The 18626-nt window shown below is 45.3% G+C and overlaps 1 protein-coding gene across 2 annotated transcripts in view; it reads right to left on the reverse strand.

The window, feature by feature from the left end:
* COMMD5 (COMM domain containing 5) overlaps positions 1–18626 on the reverse strand; it is a 375299-nt gene that overhangs the window by 50603 nt on the left and 306070 nt on the right. For both annotated transcript variants that reach the window (XM_069612722.1, XM_069612721.1), the window contains one exon: positions 14516–14611. In XM_069612722.1, the coding sequence (XP_069468823.1) occupies positions 14516–14611 (96 nt within the window). The remainder of the gene's footprint in view (positions 1–14515; positions 14612–18626) is intronic.

The raw sequence follows: 18626 nt of genomic DNA on the forward strand, positions 1-18626 counted from the left end.
CCACCTTGGCTCCGCCCCGCGCATCGCCCCTCAGTCCTTTTCTTTGCCAGGTCAGAGACCCATTACCAATAACAGAGGAACCTTATTAGAGGGGACGGCGGGCGTATGGAGGAAAGGGGTCTATGGACTAGGAGTAAGTTGGTCACTACGGTGAGTAACCTGGTAATACTCCTACGTCCAGTCCCCTTTCCTCCATACTTGTGGGAGATTCCCAAGCACTCCTTACAGGAACTACGGGTGGATGGAAATACCCCTTACTGAAAAAGGTTCTTCAGCACAGCCTGACCAAACTAGCATCAGCTCTAGAACTCATATCGAGGCAGTAATGCTTACAGAAAGCAGATGGAGAGGCCCAAGTAGCTTCCCTAGCGATGGACTCCCAGGGAACATACTTCTGAAAAGCAACCGCAGCTGCCTTGCCCCGCACCAGGTGTGCATGAATACCTTTAGGAGTTTTCAGCTTTTGGATAGTGAAAGACTCTGTGACGCAGGCGGCAATCCACCTAGAAATAGTTGCCTTAGACGCCTGCTTGCCTTGAGGGTTGCCGAAAGTCACAAAAGTTGAGAAGAACTTCTAAGCTCAGAAGTCCAATCCAGGTAGAACTTAAGAGCTCTTCGGACATCAAGACAGTGTAGAACCCTCTCCGCCTCAGAGGCGGGGTTCGGAGAAAAGACCGGTAGGGAGATCGGTTGATTCAAATGGAATTCGGTCACTACCTTCGGCAGAAAAGCCGGATTAGTTCGAAGGACTACCTTGTCCTTGTGAAAGACCAAGAAAGGATGCTCCACCGACAATGCCTGGAGCTCACTCACTCTCCTTGCCGATGTGACAGCGACCAAAAAGGACACTTTCCAAGACAAGTACTTGAGGTTCACAGTAGCCATTGGCTCAAAGGGTTTAAGGCACAGCGCCGTCAGGACAACATTCAGGTCCCATGGCGGGTGCGGATTACGAACTGGAGGGTAAAGGCGTGTTAAACCAGCGAAATGCCTCTTTACCACTGGGTTAGTCAGAGAAAACGAACACTGATCCGTAGAAAGAGAAGCGGAGACCGCTGAAAGGCAAGTCCTGCATGACAGAACATGAACCCCTGACTCTGCTAGGGAGGACACGAAGGACAACACTGTGTCAACCGTAGCTCCCCCTTGGATCCAATTTCTTCTCTAGACACCAATGACAGAACCTGAGCCATTTACTCTTGTACTGAGATCTGGTCAAGGGTTTTCTGGCTGCCTGGATAATACGCATGTTATCCTCAGACAAATTTAGATGCTCTAAAGACCTGAACTCAGGCACCATGCCGCCAAGCTGAGCGATTGTGGGGAGGGGTGCCACAGCTGCTGCTCCCCCTGGTGGAGAAGATCGGGAGTTACCGGTAACCTGATCAGCGGATAACCCGACAGGTGTTGGAGTTCTGAGAACCAAAATCAGTAGAAGAGAACAGTTCACCGAGTTCTTCAACTTCCAAATTGCCCGGTGAACTAGAGGCAGAGGCGGGAAGGTGTAAGCTCTCATGTTGTGCCATGGAATCTCTAGAGCATCCCCCAGAGAGGAGGCTCCCAGCCCCCCTCTGGAGGCATACAGAGGAAGCTTCTTGTTCGCCGCCGTCACGAAGAGGTCCACCTGCAGTGTGCCCCAGCGCGAGAAAATCCCTGAGAGGACCTCCGCCTTCAGCTCCCACTCGCAGCTGACCACTGTCCGCCGGCTGAGGGCATCTACTGTGACATTCAGCTGGCCCGGGATGTGCACTGCAAGCAGCCAGACACCATGAAGCACGGCCCACTCCCAAATCTGGATGGACAGGTCCACGAGGTGGGGGGGGGGAGACTTCGTTCTCCCCTGCTTGTTGATGTAATACATTGACACCACATTGTCCGTTCTTATGCGGACCACTTGACAATGACCGGTCTGAACGCCTTGAGCGGCAAGAAAATCGCCAGAAGCTGCAAATGATTTATGTGCAGGAGCTTGTCCTAAGGCGACCAGAGGTCCGAGACCTGAAGGAGATCTAACGTCGCACCCCACCCGAGGAGGGAGGAGTCCGTCGTGATCGTCACCATAGGGACCGGGTCCTGAAACCCGCGCCCCCAGACAGATTGCTGAGAGATGACCACCAGTTCAGGTCCACTCTCATTGAATCCAGAATCATTATCCGCATGGAGTCTGGGTCCACTGCCTGACGCCATGAATTCCGAAGGGCCATCTGGGTCCGTCTCATTTTGAGACGAGCAAGAGGAAGAGCCAGCACACACGAGGCCATGAGGCCCAGAAGCCTCTGGAACCACCAGGCCGACATACTCTCCAACTGCGCAAACATCTGACACGTCGCCAACAGATCCGCCATTCTGTCCCCGGTCAGCTATACTCTGCAGTCGATTATGTTGCAACGAAAACCCAGAAAAATCAGGTCCTGAGAGACCGTCATGGAGGATTTCCGCCAGCCCAAGATAGAACAGGAGCTGAAGGAGAGACTGGAGGTTGCCCGCTGCCGCCAGCGGACAAGGGCTGCGTAAAAGCCAATCGTCCAAATAAGGATACACATGGATACCCTGAAGACGAAGATAGGCCGCAATCACCGACATCGTGAAGACACGCGGCGCCGATCTGAGGCCAAAAGGAAGCACCCGAAACTGGAAGTGCTCCTCTCCCAAAGAGAAACGGAGGTACCTCCTGTGTGCAGCCCAAATCAGGATATGCATGTACGCGTCCTGAAGATCCATTACGCTGAGCCAGTCGCCCATCTGCAAAGAGGAGCGTATCTGGCTGGGCGTGATCATCTTGAATTTCTCTTGGGGTAGAAAGAGGTTCAACTGGGAAAGGTCTAGGATGGTGGGCAGGCCAGCCTGGTTGGGTTTGGGCACCGTAAACAGCCGGGAGTAGAAGCCCTCCCCTCGCTCCCCAAAGGGAACGGGTTCCACAGCCCTGAGGTCCAGGAGTTTCTGAACCTCGGCGTTGAGGGAGGGAGAGCCCAACGGCTGAAAAGGAGGGTTGAGGGGTGGGGTAGGGGGTAAAGGTAAGCGGAAGCCCGCCCGAGCGACTGACAAGACCCATCTGTCTTCTGTGATGGTCTGCCACGCCTCCCAATGAGACGCAATGCGCCCTCCCACCGGGGTCTCGTGCAAGCACGGAAAACCCTAATTTGGCAGGTTTATCGGTGGCGGTGCCATCTGAACCTGATGAGGAGGCTGAGGAGCGGGAGAAATACCGCGTACGCTGTTGTCTACGGCGGTTATTCCCCACAGGAGTATCCACTCTGCGATTTTTGCGGTCGAGGAATCCCCTAAAACCAGAGGAAGGTCGCCCTTGCGACAACGGCCTTTGAGTCTTGAAGGGAGGTTTAACCAGAACAGACAATGATTTAGCCGTCTGAGTGCTATCCTTGGTTTTGGTGAGCTCTACATCAGTAGAAGAATGAAAAAGCTCCTTACCATCGAATGGAAGGTCCAAAACTTTGTCTTACACTTCCTTTGAAAACTTAGTGGCATGCAAACACGCTTGCCTTGAGGTATCAACCCTGAGCATCATGCCCCGAGCCGAGGTGTCTACGTGATGAGCCGCAGCTTCCAGGAGATCCTGGGCCAAGCCCCTGGCATCGGAAAGGCCACCTCTAAAGTCTTCCAACTTCTCGACCGGAATGTGCTCCTCAAACTCCGACAGACCTTTCCACATCCGCATGTTAGCTCCCGCCAGAATCAATTTGGCATTGGCCTGCCTGAGCTGCAAGGCCGAATTGGCAAAGATCTTCCTCCCTAGGGAGTCCAGGAGTTTGTCCTCCTTTCCCAAGACCTGAGTAGCCGTCGCAGAAGAGGATGCTGCAGGTCTGGACTGCAACGTGGCCACAGCCACCACTGTGGAGGAGGGAGGTGGGCAAGACTACAAGGCCACTTCCTCCAAAGAGTGCAGCCTGTACCTCGCATCAATGTTTTTATTGACAAAAAGTCCTGAGTGTGGCTTCTCCCAGACTCGGACCTCGGCCAAAACATCCTTCTGCAGGAAAAGGCCGGTACACTCCAAAGGAGACAGGGTAAACGCCCCAGAAAGCACGCCCTCCTGTGGAGCAGGTGCCTCGGGAACCGGAACATCTAAGAAATTCATCATGTCCAGTACCCGGTCATGAAAAGCTCTAACAGAGCGGGGAAGGTCCTCGTTGTCCTGCTCGCCTTGAGGGTCATCTGACAGGTCACGATCCTGCTGAACCGTGTCAGGCACTGCCTTATCCACTGGGGACAACGGTGGCAAAGGCGGAAGAGCAGGGGCAGGCACCACGGGCAAAGGAGGCGCCGGCGGAACCACCAGAGGAACGGGTGGAGCCGGGGGTGCTGGTGGACAAATTTCCTTAAAAAGCCCTTTGAAATACTCCCTCATGGGGTCGGTGGGCATAAGCGCTTGAAATTTACTGAAAAAAGCGTCCTCAGGAGATTGCTTTGGAACCTGAGGAGGCCTCTCATGAGGTGGACAAATCCAGGGACATAACGGAGAAGGGTGCCACGCCGGGCCCTCCGCCGACGTATCCACATAAATCAAAGGGGCCGCCCCTGCAGGCAACTAAACATTGTGCAGAAGAGGCATCCGGTTGTTCCAATCATAAACAGGCCGGTAAGGATACGCACAAGTGACCTTCGGTTCACCCAAAGGACCAAACCCTACACCAGGGGCCGATGGCGTAGTTGTAGGGGTAGTATGGCCACCGTGGTCGTGGCGGGAACGGCGCCATTTTGTCTTCATCTGAGGGGAACTGCGGCACGTGAGGAGGTGAGGCAGGGGTCCCCGTCGATGGATCAGGTGTCTTAATTTTAGCCTCAACATAAGGAACCTCGGCAGAGCAGGTACTATGAGGCCTGGAATGTTTCTGCGACATACCAACCACCAACTGAGCCTTCAAAGGAAGGACCTTGGCACTGCCGGTAAAAGAAGAACCTTGCTTCTTTGCCCCCTCAACAGATCTGGTATCACCACAAGAGCGGGAACGGTGAGAAACCGCTTTCACCGACAGGGCCCTGCCCCTCAGAACTGTTGGTAGCCTTAGCCTCTGTGCGAGGGACCTCGGGCCTAGGCCCGGTAATAGCCTTATCGGCGCGGGCCTCGAACATCCGTTCGGTAAACACAAGCCCAGCCAAGGCCTCGGGGCGCACCCCGGTCTTGTTTTTGAGGGAAGCCGAAAGAGAGGCCTCAGAGCAAGCTCCGGTACCCTGTGACTCAGCAGAACTGGGTCTACACACAGCCCCCACAGGAGGGGCCTCGGAAGTTACTCCAGTGTACACAGGCCCCTTACGGAGACCCTCAGAGAAAAATCTGGTAGAATTATTAGGCCCGACAGGCACCTCAGGGCGAACCCCGGTGACAGAGCGATCAACGCCCCTCCCGGCTCGAGAGGAACCCGGGAAGGTATCCCCCCGGCCGGGTGCTCTGAAAAGTAAAGAACTTACCGGGCATTTCTTCTTCTCGTCGATGAACGCCTGAAAATGAGATGGGGGGAGTGCGTCGGAACACCTCCTCCCACCGTTCCAACCGATGTTGAAGAGCCCGGACCAAAAGGGAGTCACAGTAAAAACAAGAGTCCCAACGGTGTTGCGGACCCAAATACTCTAAACAAAGAGGATGGGGATCCGCCCTCGGGATGCGACGATGACACGAAGAACAGTCTGGAAAGTCCAATTTAAAAAACAGACAGACTAGACGACGAACGCTAGCGAGAGCCAGAGAGGAAAACAGGGAAGAAAATCTTCCGAGGATGCAAGAGCGTCCGGCCCCGATCGAGCGGAGAAAAGGACTGAGGGGCGATGCGTGGGGCGGAGCCAAGGTGGGCGGGGTTACGGCCGCATGCCCCGCGCAGGAAAGAGAGGAAGGACACATTTTTGGAAAAATGTGGATGCTTTTTACAAAGTGCTCCGGTCCCGTCCCATAGGACGGAGAGATGTCCCACAAGTATGGAGGAAAGGGGACGGGACGTAGGAGTACAATCTTTTTATATGCATACAATATTACACATATTATGCAACTTCCCTTTAGTCACCCTGAATCTATCGGATTAGAAACCAGATGTCGGAGCGGGCGGGATCGAAAGGCTATGAGGTTTCTCTATTTTTCAGGAAAATCCTCCATTGCTTACTTACTTTTTGTAACTTGGAGCACAGTTCCTGTCCAGCAGAGATAAGCACCTTTTTGTTTTACTCCCCGAAATGTGGCCAACCTGTAGAACCGATTTTGAGTTTGCCACGTATATCACTTTCATCATCTGAGATTTATTAGCCAATACCGAAAGGGAGCGCGAGGTCCGATGACACTTTATAGACCTGTAGTAACAGAGCAGTAGCTTGATCGAGCTCTTCTTACCAAAGGTGCGGGGGTGGGTGGAGAGGGGGGCAGAAGACGGGAGGGCATCGTACATTTGCGCTCAGAGGGATTTAAAATCGCAGACGTTGTAACAGCCGTTACAGCACTCGGTGCTGAGAGGCCTCAATGCCATGGGCGTAATTATGGGGAGGGGGACGGGGGTTTGTCCTCCCCACCCCCCAACTTCTGTGGCATGCTTTTTTGCCCCCCCCATCTTTTGGAGGTAGGGCAGGGGGATGCAATCATCAATTATGTAATTGGACAGCGCGAGCCCGGCGTGAGTGCGAAGAGGTTAGGTCGGTGTAACATGAGACGTGGCCCGGGCAGCATTTGAAAGCAGAGCATAGGTACTTTAAATAAAAAATTTTAAAAAATGTATTTCTGTTTGTGTATGTTTGTTGGGGAGCTCTGTTCAAGTCCTCGGAGGCAAAATGCATGCAAACTTCCAAATTCGCATATGGGTTGCACCAACAAAAGTGACTTCACTGAAAAGGACATTGGAGGGTGCATCATCAGACTTTGATACTTGAGGTGCCATGAAAGTGACTTTAGAAAAAGTTGCCATAAATAAGTCAAGTGGCAAATAACTGTGGTGCAAAATACCTAAAATGCACTATTGTTATATGTGGAGCAACTCTATAGTCAGTAGCCTTTTCCATTATAATAGCATGATACATTAACATAAGCTTTGAAGTGAACCAGAATCACTTACAGAGCTGCCGATAAGGCACAATGTGATTAAATAATTTGCTCATGCTCACACACTTGGTTAAAATGGTGAAACTGGGATGTGGACAATTTAAGCGACTGTGCACATTTTTCCAGGCTTAGTTGACATAGATATTTATTAAGGTTTTGATTTACATTTCATGTGCTTATTATTTATATAAATACATATAACAATTATTTATAGCAATGCATTGGAAGGAAACCACATTACATAATAAACTAGCCTTTCACAGTAAACTAACCATACACTATATACATTGTCATAGAAATATGTTGAGCAATGGGAGTATGGCTTTAGTTTCATTCTCCCCATTCTGCATGCAAAGTCACAATAGCATCATGACGATTAATGTGAGCCTAACAAATCCCCCTTGGGTTTTAAAGCCATAGACATTATTTTATAAAGCAAGCAACATTATGCACCCTTCTCACTTCTGATCACTCCCTCCAATTCCCATTTCTAAAAGGGACAAATGTCGCTGCTAACAGTACCCCCCCCTCTCCTGTCAGTGCCTAATGGCTCACATTGTAATACTCTGTTGTATCAGAGCAACGTGAGGAGCCTCTGCTGCTTGGCGCTCCTTGGAACATTGTCCTGGCAGTGGGACACCTCTACCATTCGGAACGGGTAAGGTGTCCTTCTGCCAGGACAATGAGCGTGCTGAGCAGGAATTGCTCAGCACACATTGTCCTGCCAGCGGGACACTTTTGCCGTTGGGCACCCTCTTTGAGGTGCCGAATGGGAGAGGTTTCCCAATGACAAATGTCCCGGTCTGGCTTTTAAAAGAGCTACGGGCAGGCAGCTTGACCACCCCCTTGCGACTCTCCCGCTCGGTACTCCACTGCTTGGAGCCATTTGAACACAGACATGCCTTAATTTTAATCAGTCAGAATCTTGTACAAACAAATCTATCAGCATGCAGACATATATAGCAACTGTTACCTCTCGTAGGATTAAGAAACACACCAATGGGATAAAGTAGCAACCCATAAGGGAGCCAAGACCCCTCTGACATGAACCATTTCTACGTCCTGATGAAGATGACCTGAACTGCTATGGTTATGAAACCGGTCGACCCGTTTACAGCATGAGCTGGTCTCATGCTATTTATGATCTATGTATCTAGCAACCTGGCATAGACTGCACCAAGTTAGCTAGACCTGAGCCATGTATCGGGTCCATTACAGATTTTTCTGTGGAACTTTTTCTATGTTTTATAGGACCTTACAGTTAAGGAGCCTTATATGTGTGTTTTTTTTGTTAGACCAGTACAAGTTGATAGATTTTTCTAGTAGCTGGCACTGCATTGGCCAATAAAGAATAACACATTACAGTGCATAGAGGGCTCTAGAAAAATGTAGAACTCGGCATTATCTAATGTAAAATGCCCACATCTTGTTGTTATCAAAAACCTGGAACTGGATTTTTAACTGTGACTGTAGGAATGGGAACAGGGTCTTCTATTTCTACCACTTGTAAATAAGCGGAGCTATACCTGATGTCAGGGCTGGCCCGCTGAGATACAGAAAAAGCTGTTACATGTATATTATGTATTGAGAACACACATATAATATGTTCAGCACAACAATTTCTCCTTAGACCGTGATAGTGTGCTAACATGTATTCTGATTCACGGTAGGAATGCAAAATTCACCCTAATAGGTCCAAGAATTAATACCCATCGTGTTACAGTATCAAATCAGCCTTATTCAGTCTTGAACAACATGTAGGTCCCATACAAAAGCAGTTTCCCCACTTTTTTTTGGGCAGCACGTGTACAAAATATAGGTGCTGTGCAAAAATAGAGCGCAGGCAATGGAGCCACGGTTGGCATCAAGCGCTATGGCCAATTGCTATGAAAATCACTGGCGCAATTCAAGGCATATTTCTTTGCAAATGGTGAAAATTGATCACTATTGAACAAAACTGTCTGTAAAACAAAATCATTAGAACAGAATGCATCAAAATCAGGCCTTTAGCTCAAATAATAACAATCATACCAGAACTGCATGCTATTGCCCTGGGGGAGGGCCTATGTGGACTACTAGACCCGCAACTGTACACAATCTCAAAACCACAGAAGAGAGCCCTAATGACAATTCTAATTACTGCATGGCTTGTGACAGCTAGGAAAACTGAAAGACCCCCCCCCCCGTCCCCTGTCCTTGGTCGGAATGGATACACAAACTGTGGGAAGTAATGGCAATGGAGTTGATTACATACCGAATATAAGGAGCAGCAGATAGGTTTCGGTCGGACTGGGGAGAAGTACTAGAATACCTCAAAAGTGACTATATGCAACAATGGTGGCCATAAAATCTGAGAATGCTGGATCTGAGTTGAACCAAGGCACAAAAGGGACAGACATAAAAAAAAATTGAGTGGAGCACAACAATTATGAAAACGGGATGGCTAAGACACTGCGGGAACCAAGGGAGGGATGGGGGGGGGGGGGAACAGGAGGGACGAGGTTGTATTGGGGAGTAAATGTTGTATAAATACCAATATTGAATGTTTTTGTTTTTTTAAATCCGGCCTTTAGAGGGCTAGTAGTTGGAGTATATGCAAAGCACAAGCATCACCAGCAAGAAAACAGGCTACAATGCCCCTTGAGAAGATTTTGGATTATGCCTACAATATTTATACTGGTATCCATGGAGAATAGCTCTGTTGGTGGAAGACATAGTGCAACTATTAGGACTAACTCACAGTCCTGCAAAAATCTAGAACTCGTGGGAATTTGAATCTTAGCAATCTACACATGGGACTCAAAGCGGTAACACAACCAGAGAGAAATATTCTCACTAGGACAGCAATCCTTCCCCTGGCCTGGTAGCACCCACTATGAACTTTGATCTTCTGCTCTGCCATGTTGGAGTAAGTTAAGGAATGCAGGACCCGCAAGGCAAGTCTTACAATAGGTGACCCTATTGGACACAGTTTCCATTGGCGGCTGTCTGCCCAGGAGACACTTTAACATCTGTGTCCCCTTCCATTTAAGAGACTTGTATGTGTTCAGAAGCATCCCACTTCCTTCCACTCATAGAGACAGGACTGAGGGAGAGCAAATAGTGGAGCCCCAACTGTGGATGTTAAGTGTTCATCAGATGCCTGCCACAAGGTCCTTTTCCGCTCTTAAAAAAGAAAAGAAAAAAAAAGACGATTGAGGGTACCTGCTTATTTGAGGACTTCCCATCTTCCCCCAGACACCCCTTGTGCAAGTCCCCACTCCAAACAACTTTACTAAACTGAAACAGCATGACAGGGAGCATCCACCATGTGCATCTAAATGATACTTCTTCAGACCTTCTGAGCTCCAGCTCCTGAAGAAAGTTATTGTTCTGCTTGAGAATGCATATGCTCAAAGCAGACTTCTTCCAATGGGCCATACCTTTACCATTAGCACAGTAGGTCCTAGACTGTTCCACTGCCAAATACTCCATTTATCCCAACCATTTCTCGACAATTGTTTGGCAATTCTAGAGTTTGATGGGCCCAGTTGCTAGCAATATTTGCGTGTGCCTTACATTATTACCCACCTGAGCTGACATGAATTGTTTCCTTCATTGGGAGATCACTACTGCAGGGATTAAAGCTTTGGGCTTGGCCAAGATACAAACAGATGTGCCTTATGGAGACACTGCCACATCTTATAGAGGAATAGCCAGCTCCAAGTATTTTTGGAGCTTCTATATACTCAATTAAGATTTTGTTATCTCTCTTACTACAGGGACAGGCTCATTATGGCTCTTCTGTCGCATCCCAGGATAACTGGCCCTTGAAGTAGATGGGCTAAGCAATGCTAGGTCTGTAAAAAGAAATGTCTCTAATCTATCTAACAGTGTGTGGATTTCAGCTTGTTGCACATCCACAACTATGTTGTTAAGCAGCCCTAAAAGGAGAACCCTACCCCTCAACAAAAAAAAAAAGAATCAATGATCTGCCGTTCTTTCAATTTTCCCTCGTCCATAGGCATGACCCTTTGCCCTGCGGCCACCGTTAACCACATGAGAGTGTTTTAATGCAAAGCTCATGTTTGGACCATAAATAAACTCTACAGTAAAGGGCTCCCTGAATCATCTCAGCAGGCTATGCAAAATCATTCAATTTCTAGATTTGTGCCACAAACTGTAGGCCATCCTGTAACGGCCATGTCGAGATTGGATTACTGTTACTTTTAAATCGAGGCTCCCGGATTTGCGTTTTTACTGATTTTTACACAAATACAGACAGAAATCAGTCTGCTTTCTGTCTATATTATTTATTTATTGCTCGTTACTCTATGCTATCAATCATGCTTTGCATGGCAGAGCAGCATCATGAAGGGTGTAAAAGTTGTATGTAAGACCGTATTAAAGTTCTTCAAATCGTTCAAACCTATATCTTAGATCAGCAGCAATAACAGGAGAATGCATTTGTTGTTATGGTACAAATTGAGCTTACAATGATGTGGAATAGCCCAGTTCCATTTGTGTCGTATGTGTTTTGGTTCGTGTTTTAATAAAGCATTTTTTGATTCAAATAAATGCAAAAATATACAAGTTATCTTTTTAAATAACAAGTATTAAAAAAGGATAAATACAGACAAATGGACACAAAATAAATATGGATGAATACAGACGGAAACGACAGAAAAAAAATCAAAATCGGGAGCCTTACTAATAAAACTTGGACAATCGGACGAGAACAAGGTCTACAGTTTCTTTTCCATGTTACAGGTAATCATGTGAGTGGGTACAAAGGAGACCCCATCCTCTGCAACTCCTGCCTTACATTTCTTAATCGCCAACCCTTCTGGCTCCCTACCCTCCTTCATTCCCAACATTCCACTCTGGAGGCTACAGTGGAATTCCTCCCTGCACAAGGTTCTTTTCCACAGCACCCTGTGGAAGCATTAGCAAGCAATTGTAAATATTGTATAACTATAGAACATAACACACCTCCCTCAACCACGCCAACTCCCTTTCCCTCCTAGCTAATCTTCCATTGCTCCAGACCCTACCATGTTCCATCACCCACTACATCCTAAAATACTTTCCTGATAGTCTCCGGTCCCCTGAACCTACGATCCGATTTTGGTACAATGTCAGGCTTTCTAATGAACATCGTCTCACACAGTCCACTCTTCCTTACTCACATGCTTCTGCACATCATAACAGTCCCTTCATGCTCATTCGAGACACTCTCTCAAATCCTATTCACTCCATTCCACAAAAACAGACCTCACTAGCCGTGTCGGATTGGTCGTAGTGTGAGGCTTCCTTTTCTTTAACACCTCAAATGGAGACCCGTTGTGGTATGTGGTGCAAAGCGGTATGCGCATACTCTTCTGTTCACCAATTCCTCTCGGTTCCAGCCTGTATCTGCTGCCATCCTGATGCCCTGCATAAACATGCATTTAAAATCACTCCACACATATGTCTATGGATGATACAAGGAGGTGTGATGGGGAGTTATACCTACACTGTTCAGAAATGCCTCCATAACCTTCAAGGTTAACTGTACTTCATTGTCAGAGATGTTTCCTGGGAAATTCCTCCCTCTGAAACACCTCATCCAAAAATGCAACTAATTCCCTGGAGTCAGCTTCTGCAACAGTCTTCATCGCTACCCATTTGGAGAATAAGTCCATCAACTCAATGACATACTTCCTTACAGCCCTCTCACTGTCCTCTAGCTGCATGCCTCAAAATGTGCCCTTCCAGGCTCTATTCTCTATAATGGTATAGTCAGACCTGCTGTCTACTAGCATGGAAATATCAATTCCGTTCACTGTAACAACGGTGTGGTACTTCTTCCCCTTTCTAGGCTGGGAAACCATTTGGCTGACAGACCAGCTTACTCCTTCCACACATGTAAGCAATATATATATTCTTGTTCATCTTCTTCCAAAAATCCCCCAATCTCTCGCACCATAAGACGTGGAAATAAAGCGTTCACCGCAGTGGGCAAATTGACCCTTTTTCCATACTTGTGGCACTCTGCTTTGATCCCTAAACATCTGTCAGAATTTGCAAAGTGAAAGGTACTCCCACATCTGAAGCAACTGTTGGTGGTAGTTCTTTTCCTTTCATTGGCATTTCCCTTTCTATCCGGATCAGTTGTTTGTGTTCCAGCAGGCTTCTTTGTTGTAATTTTTCTTAGGTCCCTGCGATCAGTCATTGCACAAACCTTTACCGGGGCAGGAGTCCCTTTCTTATTCAACTTTTCCACACAAGCCATCATGTGTTGCATCTTTTTAGCCAAACCCAGTATTTCTTCCAGGCTGGGGTAACCCTTCGTCAAAATTTCTTTTCTCATTTTATTTTACCTCACCTTCAGCATTAACTGATCCTGGAGGCGTTCACTATGTGTAATGCCAAATTTGCATGTATTGGCCATCTCTCACAACCTGTAATGAAGTCGATATATTCTCCAACACGTTGCTCACAAATTCCAAAATACCACCTCTCTAGGATAATACTGGATTTCTTCTCGAAGTAAATATCCATCTTGCGTAAAATAATTTCATAAGGATTTAGTGTCTCTCCACTGGATGGTCCTTCACCTCTGCCAGGGACATTCCCTGGTTCAGGGAGACGTTTTAAGATTCTGCACCCCTCAACCTAAACTGCGCATTAGGAGCACTAGTTTCCTCTCAATACTGAATGTTGGTCCATGGATGGCTAACGCGTAATCCTGAAAGTCCTCCTTCTAAATAGCCCAACGCACACTTGTTCTTTTATCTTTAATAAGACTAAAAGTTGCAAGGATCAATTTACACGAAGAACGTGATGAACACATGTAGCAAAGCATTTGCTTACCTGGCGCTGTACAGAGGGAGTGCATACTGAGAAACCTCTCCCTGCTCCCTACACCAGCCAAGAATAGGATTTCTTACACTTCCAATCTCACTCACCTCTGGACGAGGCACCCGGAAGATCCAGACTGGAAAAACGTGTCTGGAAGTTCGCAAGGAACATATTGTAATTTGCAGAGTACATTTACCATAGCAGCAGCATAAAGGTGATGGGAACAACTGACAGCTCCCATCTTCAGTATGCCTGCCACTCATTATCCCTAGCACCACCATAATCGCAGTATCCGGACAGGACCACTTACTAGAGATACACAGCAGCGGACAAAGTATGCATCTGCTCACATCTTCTGAAGAGACTGCTTTTACTGCAGACAACCTTTTTAGATCTACCCTAAAGGCTTTCATACTCTGGCTGCTTAGTCTGCATCCTCCAAATGTCAGTTGGAATTTGTACTTGTGTAGCAACAGCTATACTACAATTGTACCGTGGGTTTTGTTCTTGTGTAGCTAAATTATAGGATAGATAATAAATATGATACTCTGGATCGCTATTTACCCGAGCTTGGAAGATCCTACACACAGAGGACCAACGTTACACCAAATTCTTGCTAAGTTAGCTGCATTAATATTGTGAGGTTAAAAACTGCTTTACCTTGTCGAAATAGCAACATCGACCCTCCACCTTAAGTCTTCAACACTTGGTAGCCGAGTTCCTTGATTTATAGCTGCAGTTTCAAGAACTTGGCGCCTTTCAGCACATGCAAAATGAAAAAACGTCCATGTCAATGAGAAGGCAAAATGGAAAACCGAGCAACACACTGTACTATTGGATAAATAGCGCACATTACTTACATTCTATTGGCTATCTAAGAAATAAGCGGTCTGCAAAACATAGTAAATATTTTACATTAATGCTAAAGGTTTCACAAACTGGATTCACTTTCAAATGATCTACGGTAAGCAGCAATGTGAACAATAAAATGGCGGCGATTATTGCAGAGTTGTCTAAGAGAGACATTAAGTGGTTGTTCAGTTCTGTTTTTTCTTTGATTTGCAGAGGCAATAAAAACCTGGACTATTATGTGAAATCCAGGACTATAGGAGACAGAACATAAAAAAGGGACATAGTAAGTAACTATTGCCCGGATTATGATGGCATGTTGGCAAGTATGTATATCTTGTGATAAAATAAACATTTTAATTAATTGGGCATCTTACAGGATCTATCTTTTTCCCTCAAATAGCCCCAACACCAGTCTGCCTGCTATGACGGACAAAGTAGTAAAAAGCACAAAGGCAAAATATTCCATCATGGCATGGACTACATTACACCTTTTCACCTATGATCAGTGAGAAATACAAATATCCAGAGGTACAAAGAAATTGACCCATATGCCCCCTCGAACTTCCTTCAGCAGCACGAAATGCTTTATCAATTTTCTATTATTGCATGTGTGTGAGATAATAGTACATACTTGTACCCTAGCTAACCACAGACATGTCCTCACCATAAAGAAACATTGCATTATTTGTATGGATTCAACAACAAACACAGTAAAAGCAGACCAATAGACATGAATGAAAAAACATTAGTAATTGCCCTGTTCCATCACATGGTCACAAAAAAGCTCATCATTTCTATGCCATAAGAAAGACTAGAACAAAATGAATGTCCAACACAAATGCCAGAGACAGTAGTAATTCAGGGACGTAAGTATCCATCTATGAGAATTATGGCATTGCGATGTATTAATATGACCAGATCCCCTATTTTGCATAATAACCCTGTATGTCATGCTGGATACGAAGTGGAGATTTTGGTGCTAATCAGCAGACAGACACTTCTATAAGGTCCTCCCATCAGATTTCCACTTTAAGAAAAATTATTGAAAGACTTGACAGATGCAAAGGAACTGAAAATGTCCTAGAGCTAGTAGTCCTAGACATTTTTCAATTTGTACCCATTTGTAGAAATGTATTTAAAATAAATGAAAGGTTCCAACCCCCTTTGCATATGTTGCAACTGGTAAGTTAGATGTGGTCTAGTTAAATTATTGGCAGAAAGCAAGAACAAAATTTGATGTAAATAGTCTACTTATGCCATCATAAGATTTGTTTTATTTCGCGACACAATTACATTTCAGCCCAGATTGCTGAAACAGACCAAACGTTAATTAGAATTTGGATCAATAATTTACTTGTTTCTGTCTTTAATAGCTAGTATTTATAACGCACCACTTGCTACAAGTCGCAGGATAACATTGTGGTCATTGCACACGCTGGGACAGATTTCTGGTCATGAGGTGGTTGGGCTATACCAATGCACACAAGGATGACCAATGGCAGGCACGCCCCAGTCAGGTCTCAGTTGGTAGGGGCACTGACAACACTGCTTGTCAGTTAGGGGCAACATGTTTCATGTATGGTCACATCACTAGCTGGCGAGAAGACAATGTGCAGATTGGCGCGACAACCTCTAGGCATTTCAAGTTTCTGATGTGGTTGTTGTTGCAGCAAGCAGGACGGCCTATAATCTGTGTATTTACTAGAGGAGGTCTGTTGATGCATTTTTCAGTAACTTCCTACATTATCAAATAGAAAAACAAGCTACAATTCCAAGGAGCAAAAATAGCACCCTTAAATCTAAGATGAGTTACCGGTTGCATAATTTGTTCTTTTTTATATTTTTCCAACAACCACCTTTATTGTACTGTTTAGAAACTCAATAATACATACTAGGCCAATGTTGCATATGTAAAACGAAATAACCCATCCATAATATCGAAGTTATCAATTGGAAATATATTAGTTAAAAGAAAATAAAGCTGTTCCTTTTGGGAGGTATGTCCTTGTATTGGAAATCCACCCACAAATCTTTCACAGATTACAATTGCCACAGCCGGGGATCAGCAATATGTTTGTTTTCAGTTAATTAGGACAAAAGATGTCAGGAATTCAGTCTTCACTGAGCCCGCGAGATGGGTTCTGGAGAGTAATGTTCAATCTGGCTTTCTACAGGATTGTTGTCCTCTGTACTTCTAGCCCTCCACAGAATATGCAAAGTATTACACAATACACACAAATGTAATGAACTCAAGTTGGTATTACTTAGACTGTGGGTAATAGTATATGCTTCAATCTTTTAAGGTGTGGGGGAGAAGGAAACGGACCCGACACAGGGATGACAATAATAAAAAAAATGTAAAAAAAGAAAAGTTCCCAGAGACAGGGAACTCCCATGCCCTGCACACTTTCACTGGCCAACTAATCAGCCAATAACTTTAGATGTCGTTTTCATGCAAACAATCTTTATACAGTTTTAATAACTCAATATCTCCAGTAATTATAATTAATCTTGTAGATCAACTATATATAGGTGAAATTCAAAAGATCATATGTTCAATGCTTGTGTAAATTCAAAAGAATACATTTATTAATATGACCCAACGTGTTTCGAGCTTTCCACTCTTCATCCGGGGTATTGATTAGTTGACTTTTCTACAAACAAAAAAAGAAATAATCTTATGTAGGCTTGGTCCTTATTGCTCCTTTAAATATTCAACCTAGTATCATACATAGTGTCAAAGAATCATCAACCTTAGACTCTCATTGTATAGCTAAAAGAATTTACCTTATAAAAATCCATAGTTACTGTAGTACTATTCTTCTACGCTTTAGAATTGTGGGCGCTATTGAATTTTAAAAAAAAACGGGCATATTCGATTCTGGATAAAAAAAAAAAATAAAAACAAAATAACCCAATAGCTTTCTGTTGTGATTTCCAGACTAAACTACACATCATAAAACTGTTAGAGAAAAGAGAAAGAAAGGTCTCACCTCTGATATTGCCCATAGGCACTCTCAGGGCCTTCTATTGTACAATGTGACAAAGTGAAAGTATTCACTGTCACGTGCTAGTTTCCAAAAGATATTCAAAAAATGTTCTCCTCCCATCAATAAAATGTGCGAGATGAGCTCTTAACTAAATAACCAAAATATTTTGATCAGTAAGTGACTTGGCCAGTACTGAACGAAGTCAAATTACATAACTCACTCAGTCTATCTGCGAGATACTGAAAATGGAATGCTATTCACCAAGCTGATAAAATCAGGAAGATAAGGAAATCCGTGACCTATGAAATAAAAGGTCACTGTATGAGCTGAAGACAGTTAGAATGTAGTCAGTTGTTTATGCATAAACATGTTGTGGACTCACCCTATTATAGAGGTATGTGTGAAGTACAGTCCATGGTTTAAATGGTTGCATACATTATTCCCTGTAACCGGTCAACAAAAATGTGCCATGTAACAAAAAGCCCCAGGTTAAAGCCCATCAATCGAACTAAACTCCATGGTGTGTGAGAGATGGTAGAGCCTACATAAATTAAAAATGTTTACCAAATCCCGGTTGGATTCCTAATCCTGAACATGCAGACCCTTCCTCCACAAACAAGCCACCGGGAGGTCAAAAAATCCAAATGGCCGCTATGTAAAGCAGAGTGCAATAAATGCGTGATGCCTTCATCCCGTAATTGCGGGAGTGAAGTCCTTAATGTAAACAAATCAATCTAATTCATAAAGAGCACGAATGAAAAAAAATGTGTGTGTACTTTGTTATACACTGTCTCAATCTCCAAAACAATCCAGTATTGAGATTTACTTACCATTTGTTCATAAAAAAGTTTTTTGCAGGACTTAACTTAAAACATGCTGTATGGGATCCAATATGATCCCCCTTACTGTACAATGTCACGTGAAAAGCT

The sequence above is a fragment of the Ambystoma mexicanum genome, chromosome 5p (assembly GCF_040938575.1).
Source record: "Ambystoma mexicanum isolate Mex_15411 chromosome 5p, UKY_AmexF1_1, whole genome shotgun sequence".
In the NCBI taxonomy this organism is placed as follows: Eukaryota; Metazoa; Chordata; class Amphibia; order Caudata; family Ambystomatidae; genus Ambystoma; species Ambystoma mexicanum.